This window comes from Pygocentrus nattereri, chromosome 1 (genome assembly GCF_015220715.1).
Source record: "Pygocentrus nattereri isolate fPygNat1 chromosome 1, fPygNat1.pri, whole genome shotgun sequence".
Classification (NCBI taxonomy): Eukaryota; Metazoa; Chordata; class Actinopteri; order Characiformes; family Serrasalmidae; genus Pygocentrus; species Pygocentrus nattereri.
Window position 1 is genome coordinate 20,791,619 of NC_051211.1, and position 8,766 is coordinate 20,800,384.

General features: G+C 39.8%; 1 protein-coding gene across 3 annotated transcripts in view; it reads left to right on the top strand.

Annotated features, from left to right (window-relative positions):
- cnot3b (CCR4-NOT transcription complex, subunit 3b) overlaps positions 1 to 7,152 on the top strand; it is a 28,624-nt gene extending 21,472 nt beyond the window's left edge. For 2 of the 3 annotated variants that reach the window (XM_017718559.2, XM_017718557.2), the window contains 5 exons: positions 586 to 682; positions 1,121 to 1,319; positions 2,316 to 2,448; positions 2,557 to 2,682; positions 6,325 to 6,461. In XM_017718559.2, the coding sequence (XP_017574048.1) occupies positions 586 to 682; positions 1,121 to 1,319; positions 2,316 to 2,448; positions 2,557 to 2,682; positions 6,325 to 6,423 (654 nt within the window). In that variant the 3' untranslated portion in view covers positions 6,424 to 6,461. Of the gene's footprint in view, positions 1 to 585; positions 683 to 1,120; positions 1,320 to 2,315; positions 2,449 to 2,556; positions 2,683 to 6,324 lie in introns of all 3 variants that reach the window. The other variant, XM_017718556.2, reaches the window with a different exon arrangement.
- The last annotated feature ends 1,614 nt before the right edge of the window (positions 7,153 to 8,766 follow it).

The window sequence follows — 8,766 nt, forward strand, 5'->3', positions numbered from 1 at the left end:
GAAACCTTTAGTTTCGGGTTTAACAGGTGCATCTATCACAATCAATTTTGGTGCGATGTTGCTTGTATTGATTTTGCTCTAATGCCATTCTTACGTAGCACACAGCCATGTCTGATTCAATATGACTCTTTGGCAATCTAGTCTAGTCAAGTTAATGTGTTTGTAGCATGTTATAGAAATCGTGATCAATTAGTTATAGTAGTTATATTAGTAGATAGACTTTTGTTTTTCATATAAAGGTTTATTGAATATCCGAAAGTGAATGTAAAAAGAACAGAGCAGGCCTGACCCTTGTGTCCACATCAGACTTACAAGCATAGGTTTACAGTCAGGGCCATCCCAGACCAATGACCGAGGCCGTAATGCAAGGCTGTACGCTGTTCAGTGTGCGTTGCAGCGCATCCTAAATAAATATCATAGCAAGTTTTGCTAAATTGCTACTAGCAGTTGAAGACCTTGACTGTGTCACTGCTCCCCTTTAAATAGTTTACATTTGTTTTGTTATCATCCTGTCAGTCCTCAAGAATTGTTACTGCTGAGCATTTATATTTGAAATGGTTTTAAGGGTCTTTCCTCCTTCATCAGCCCCAGGAGTCACTGAGTTCTCTGAAATCAATGGCAGAGAGGGCAGCTCAGGGCTCAAGTTTAGAGGGAGAACTCTCTGCACTACATCTCACTGGAGGTGAATATTAAAAGCAAACACATGCGTGATCCCTTGTACTAGTTATTAATAGAAATTAATAAAAATTCTCTCTCTTTTTCTCCTCTCTCTCTCTCTCTCTCTCTCTCTCTCTCTCTCTCTCTCTCTCTCTCTCTCTCTCTCTCTCTCTCTCCTCTCTCGCTTTCTCTCTCCTCTCTCTCTCTCTCCTCTCTCTCTCTATCTCTCCTCTCTCTCTTCTCTCTACCCCCTCTCTCTCTCTCTCTCTCTCTCTCCTCTCTCTCTCTCTCTCCTCTCTCGCTCTCTCTCTCCTCTCTCTCTCCTCTCTCTCTCTCCTCTCTCTCCTCTCTCTCTCTCTCTCTCTCTCTCTCTCTCTCTCTCTCTCTCTCTCTCTCTCTCTCTCTCTCTCTCTCTCTCTCTCTCTCTCTCTCTCTCTCTCTCTCTCTCTCTCTCTCTCTCTAGATATCTTTCCCAGCTCTACAGCCCCTTCTGCCCCCCCAGCTGCACCTCAGCCTTCTCTGTCGGAGGTGAACATCCCTCCATCATTGGGGGTCTGTCCCCTGGGTCCTGTCCCCCTCTCCAAAGAACAGCTCTACCAGCAAGCCATGCAGGAGTCAGCCTGGACGCATATGCCCCACCCGTCCGACTCAGAGAGGATCAGGTACCCAATCAAATCACCTCTCTGCTTAAGAAAAAGGAGAGTATCGGTCTTCTCACATACACACATACACTATATGGCCAAAAGTATGATGACACTCCTCCTGATTATTGAGTTTATTACTAACAGGTATATTAAATCGAGCACACAGCCATACAATCAAAATAGACTAGCACTGGCAGTAGAATGGGTCAAACTGAAGAAATTTGTGACTCTTGGTAAACATATGATGCCACTTTAGGCAATTATTTTGTGAACTTTTTTGCCCCGCTAGATCTGCCTTGGAATGAGATGTTCATCAAGTGTCCACATAGTTTAGGCCATGTAGTGAACATAGACTTCAGAAGGTATTTTGAAGACTGGTACAGCCTTTTGACATGATCTTTATCTGCTGAGTTGAATAGCTGCCTATCTTGTGCATCTGATGCTGTTGCCTCTTCTGCCTTGATTGGTTGCCACTGCTCGCCATTGAACTTCTTGCTGTGCAACGCTGTGCAAACCTCACCCTCAGATGCTGTTGCTACCACTGCATAATCATAGACTAATCAAATTAACCGCTGCCCCACCTGTTTTTTCCACTTTGTACTGTAATACTTTATACTAACAGTGTTTGCTATCCGCTGTTGACCAGAGGAGGATGGGTTCCCCTTCTGAGTCTTGGTTCCCCTCAAGGTTTTTTCCTCCTGCTTTTAGGGAGTTTTTCTTGCCACTGTCACCACTGGCTTGCTTATGGAGGCTTGGACCTGGATTTTTTTCCTTTTCTTTCTGTAATGCTGATTGTTCTGTAAAGCTGCTTTGTGACACCACCTGTTGTAAAAAGCATTATATAAATAAACTTTGCTTGCTTGTTTGCTTGTTTCATTTGCTCTTTAGTGTTTCCTCATCACTCTTTGTGATGAACACCTGTTTCCTTTGGCTCCAGTGTGAGCATGTGTAGTTGACAAGTTGTATTCAGAGACAATGCTTTTACCGCACGTCCTTTGTCTTTCCCATTCACAGGCAATACTTGATGAGGAACCCCTGTCCCACATTACCTTTCCACCACCAGGTGCCGCCACCGCACTCAGACTCTGTGGAGTTCTACCAGAGGCTGTCCACAGAGACCCTCTTTTTCATCTTCTATTACCTAGAGGTATGTGTGCCCATGTCCTTTTGAAGTTGCTTCTTCAGACCTCTGTAGAGATATTGGATGAAGTTATGCATTGTTTGGAAACTACTATGTCTCCATTCCTGACCATAGGGCACAAAGGCCCAGTATCTGGCAGCCAAAGCCTTGAAAAAACAGTCATGGAGGTTCCATACAAAGTACATGATGTGGTTCCAGAGGCACGAGGAGCCTAAGACCATCACTGATGAGTTTGAGCAGGTGAGACCCAGTGCTCCGTAAAGGTTACTGTACATAAAATGTCTGTAAATTTTGACGTTACTCAAAATGTATCATTGGCATTTAGAATAGTCATGTATATACTAGAAGTGGGGCTGTCATTTATCAATTAGGTCATCAATCAAGTAATGGATTTGTTTTTATAATTAATGAACTAATCTAGTGAGGAGAAACAAATGAATGTGACCCAACAATATATGTAAAAGTCAAAATGCATTGTGTCAAAACTAAGCATTGCCAATTCATTTAGACGGTAAATTTCACTCGAGGGTTCATTCAAACCCTTACTATTTTTGCCATTTAATCAGCTTTTCTCTTCTAATCACTTGATGTCTCGATCAGTGTGTGAATCACCCCCTGGTATTCAGGCGTCACACGTTGACTGGCTACTGTAACTGGCTGCTAACTCACTTGCCATAGCTGTGCTGATGGTAGTTCTTCTTTTGGAAATGCTCTATTCTAGTTTGGTAATGTGGTCTTCCATACTTTAAATGAGATCTTACAAGTCAAAGTTTATTTTTACACATCTCCTCTTGTGTCTACGGTATGAGAAATGACTAACACTTCACTCTTTCCCCAAACTCTTGGGAAATGGGGCATGTTTTTAGATTTACAAATACATCATCATTGTCCTTAACCACTTAGTCCAGATAGGGTTGTGCAGTTGGTAGAGCATGACATTTACAAATACACCACAGCAAATTGCAAAGATGTGTTTTTTTTTTTTGTTTTTTTTTTGTTGTTTTTTTTAAGTTGTTCAGCAGCTTCTCATTGTGTATTCCCAAGTTCTGAAGTTACGTTTACCCTCATTACCAGCCAAAATTAAAACGTGCATAAACACCATGGCTGGGACTCCAGCTTTGGCTCAATGTAATTTAGTAGCTTTCAAAAGCTGTCAGTAACCACCACATCCTTCTCTGATTGCTTCCTTCACACTAGCATGCTTCACACTTTCTCACACTTGATCTCATCACTTGTGAACATTAGCTTTCAGTGTGATAAATTGTAGTAGCACTTCAGAAGTGATTTCTTATTTATTTATTGGCTTTTATTTATTTATATGTGTGTGAGAGAGAGAGAGAGGGAGAGAGAGAGAGAGAGAGAGAGAGAGAGAGTTTTCGGAACCAGTTGCCCATTGTGCCCTCATCCCTAGCCACTGCATAATTTCATATGAATTTAATGTCACTTTGATGCTAAAATGAGTAGAATTAAATGAACCAATGTTTTGTCAATGAAAACGACACATAGAAGACAATTTGTCTGCAGCAGCTACATTAATCATGTGGTTGAAAACTGAATAATATGATGGCTGGTATTTGTAAAAGAACAAATGTATAGGCACCTCGGAGTATATTTCCTATCATTTATCAATCATGTAGCATACAGATCCTGCCTTCTCAGACAGCTAAGTACTTATGCTATGTACACAGAGATATTTCTTGCTGAAGGAAGTGGCCATTGGCTTTGGACACTTCTGGCAAAACTTTGGACTTTTTAGCAAAGTTTGAGTTTTAGAAGACAGATTGGTGAAAGGCTTACAGCTGTCTGAGGCCAAGCACAAATCAAGGTTCAAAAGTTCAAGTCCAAAGATGGGGGGGGGGGATTTCTATGAGGGTCATCTGGTGCAAACTCACTGGAGCAAAACACCATCTGTCACTGATCTTGGAGTTGCATCGTTATGTGATGTCAGTGACTGATTCATTTTTATATTTGTTAAATGCAAAGAGGAGTTGGTCTTGTATTCAGAGATGTCCTTTACCTTAAAACAGTTTCATGGCCAAAGCTCTAGAGCGATGACATAGAAATCAAGGGCAACCACTGAAGCCTGAAAATAAAGCCCTGAAGCCCATAATTTTAACCTTTTAACTAAACAGCATGTGATGCACTTTCCCTTTTCCTGAAATGATACACAGGCCTAATATTCCCAAGTATATGCAAACCTTCCACTGCAGCACCTGGTTTGTGTTAGTGATGTTTTTTTTGTTCTCTAAGATGTTCTATGTTTTTTATTGATTAATTAACTAGAGGTATGAGGAATATGGCAAAAATGTCACCAGATACTTAATGGATACTTATGATGCCTGTTACACATCACAGTAGTTTGACAGAGACAATGCACATTTAAAAATATGCCATCAAAACCCGGAGCACAGTGATTTCTATTGAACATTTCACATACAGGTTTGCACTAAATCTCTTTAAACAGGAATAAATATGTTCGCTAAGGAAACCTGTAATTTTTGTTCTTTAAGGGCTGATGATGCCCACAATAACAATGCTCAGAAAAGTATTTTATTACAATAACAAAATTCTTCATGTAAACTTTATGAATTTTAGTAAAATTTGTGTAAAATCTATTATACCATCTCTGCTTCAAATAGCAAGAGCCTATAGTGTAAAGTGAAACTAACTGGTTTTACAAAGGACTAGGTAGCCATCTCAGATTTCCGTATAAACTGTGTATTGTGTCTGTAGAGGTTTGTCTTGTACAGTGAATTCTAGAGGTGCACCGATACTACTTTTTCCCTTCTGATGCCTGATCCCTTAGTATCGGCCGATACAGAGTATCGATACGATACTATCTAACCAAACTCGCATGCAAGTCCAGATATTTATGCAGTTACATTTTTTAAATATTTTATTTTGGTCAAATCTCTTATGCATTACAAATACATCACACTAAGCTTGTCTAGATGGCATTTACTTGTTGGATTATATTTATTAGATGCTCAAGAAAATGTGTTTATTAACTATCTATTTACTATTATATAATTAGGAATAAGAACCATGTTTAACAACTTCTGTAAAGTGTTATTGTGAACAGTTAAAAACAGAACTGAACTGTATACAGATAAACCTTCCACATGTCCACATCAGCACACAGCAGCTTCTCTGGCTCAACTGAATGTTTTCACATCCAAATATCTCAAGTCATTGGCCTCATACATGCATCTCTGAGCGTCACTTCAGTAAACATCACGGACATTCATGTCAGAATCAGCGACTTGCAGTGTTTTTTCTGGCTTAATTCAGGGCTGCAAGACCCCACTGATGAATGATACAGCTGACCGATGGAGACTCACTGCATGCACAGGTCCAGCTAGCGGGCTGCTGTGATGAAGGTTAAATCGAGGCTAATTGCTATCGTTAGCGGTTCCTTTGGCTCTCTCAGTAACATTACCTCAGTCTGAAAGTGAACACACAGTGGCAGACAAGTGATTACTAAAAGAAGCAGCTCAGCCATTCAGATTGTGTTTTTCTCACCAGATGATTTTGTTACAGATACTGCCATGAGCAGTTTTACTGCTGCATATCAGCCCCACATTACTGACCTGTTGTTACGTTTTGTTTGCTGGTGCACATGGATGCCTCAGAAATTTAGTGGTATGGTGACCTATGCCAATACTGCATTTAAGTGCCGGTATCGGTACCAATACCAATACAGTATTGTTATTGGTGCAACACTATTGTTTTTGTTTCGTTTTCATCTGTGGTGGGTAGTATCGCCACGTTTTTTTTTCACGTAACTTGAAATGCAATGAATCTAGAACTGTGCAGAATAACTTTACAACAGTCAGTTGTTGGCAAATTCTGTATTAATACTTTTTCTTTCTTGTGCCTTAGGGGACCTACATTTACTTTGACTATGAGAAATGGGGCCAGAGGAAAAAGGAAGGATTCACGTTTGAGTACAGGTACCTCGAGGACCGGGACCTCCAGTGACAGACGGACAATACGAACTGCAGACTACTGTCGACATTCCTGGACTGAATCCGCACACACACACGCACACACACACACACCCACACACACACACGCTGGTGGGGTGACTCAGATGCTTTTGCGAGGCTGTTTTCTGTCTCGTTGGTGCATATTGCCTTTGGAGCTTTTCCCACTACCTACAAACTCCACTTGCCCAATACAAACCCAGTCCTTCTCTTCTGTTTTTGAAATGTCCAGTCTCTCACCTTTAATTTGAACACTCACTGCTCGTCACCTCGTTTTGGCACCCATAGATTAAAAAAGATATCACCGTACATTCTTGAGCCAAAGAGAAATAAGCCTACAAAATGTAGTCCAACGAAGCAAACACCAGACAAAACAGTAAGACGGTATTTCTGATAGCATTATTCGGGATAAGATGTGTACAAGTCGGTGAAAAATATCAGTTTTAGCACAACAAAATAATGAGTTGTGGGAGACCAAATCCAACCCATTTACTTGTACCTGCTACTGTTTTGAAGCTGGGTGAACTGGATTGGCCTGTATTTAATTATTACCATCAACAGTGCCAAAAATGCCATTTTCTCCCATACTGTAACATTCTCTTGAGCATTTCTAACAATGAGATTTAAAAAAAAAAATGTCGACTAGAATCTCATATCGCAGGCTTATGTTTGAGAGTAGTCACAGTCCCAGTGTAATTGTTAATATCTGCCTGACAGATGATGGTACTGTGCTCCTTAGTGTAGAACGAGTGAGATGGAACAGAAAGGAACCACACCAGCACTAAAAACTTTCTCATAGGTTTGTTTACATTTGTCAGAAGCAGTAAAGAGCAGCTCACTCAAATTGGACATGTAATTAATCAGAATGGCAGAGAAAAAGGTGGTACAGCTGTAATTATTCTGAATTACACTTCTATGATAGTGTGTAAGGACCGTGTAAAGCCTTTATTTAGGCTTACAAAGGGAATACATATTTTGAGCATCAGTGGGCATCCTCTGGTCAGTATGGGTACAATTGGTGCTCTCACCAGGACATTAAGCAAATAGACAGGCTACTGAATCTATTCCTTCAAGGCCCCATTGCTTTCACCTTATCTGTTAGCCGTTCACTTTATTTCACAAAGCATCATCAACTATGACATTTCCCAGTGTTTGGAGTGCCATCTCAAATGTTTTATCTTTTTATTCATGCAGACTATCAGGACAGCGTAGATATCTGGAAATTATGAATTTCATTTAAATCCGCTGAGATGTGGTGTCTTCATACCGAGATGACAAGTGGCCATGCACCTGTGTGGTGTTTTTTTTTTTTTTTTTTTTTTTTTTTTTTTTTTTTAACGTTTACCTTTTCTGGCGAGCGTACTGTATGGAAGAGACCTGAATGTGAATGATATTTTTTTTTCCTAACTGGAAAAAGTGATGTACAGAACATTCTTCCACCTCCCTCCCCCCCATTTTGAACTCAACAGCATGGAAAATGACACTTGCAAAGTGGACTGGAGTAAAAAAAAAAAAAAAAAAAAACATTACACACAAAGTTACAATGAAAATAAAGGATTGTAAAATATTAATAAAGAAATTACTTTTCAAAAAAAATCTATTTTCTTTGGTATTTTATAAAGAAAGTGGACAAACTATGGCTGTGTTTTGAATTCTCTTTTTATAGGTTAAATTCCAAGCATGAATGATACTTCAAAAAAAAAAAAAGTATTATTCCCTTAGGCCAGATATAGTTGGTCAGCCAACTGTCCTGTGTTTGTTTCTTTAGTTTTGCAGTGTTAGAGCAAGGCAAATACAGCTAACAAGTAATGGTAGCTTTGAGGACTGTTGTACAGTGTCCTATGAGTCTGTATAACCATGATAGCATATTCTTTGCTGTACAATCACTTTAATGTTTAGGACTGTTTAGAGTACAGAAAAACATGAAATTATTAATATAATTACAGCCCTTAAGTGTGAGACCTGAGCCCATGTTCCTGAAACCTCTGAGTGTAGGAGTGCTAAACTACGATCTGCACCTAACAGTAAGGTCTTTGTAAATAGGAGAGGAATCTGATCCTAGATCAGTACATTTATTCTGAGAAGCTTTATGAATACGAGCACAGAGCCTCATCCTATTTAAGAACACAAAAGCCTCCTTCATGTTCCCAGGCCACTTGGTAAAATCTGGAGTTTGGGCTTAACAGTTTGTGTGTTTGTGTGTGTGTGTGTGTGTGTGTGTGTCTATTATGCTACTGCTTCTTATTCCTTACACTACCTTTCAATTTTCAGTAGTAACGGATTTTTATAGCACTTTCACATTCAGGTGATGTTACTTTTGCTAACAATCAAATGGAGA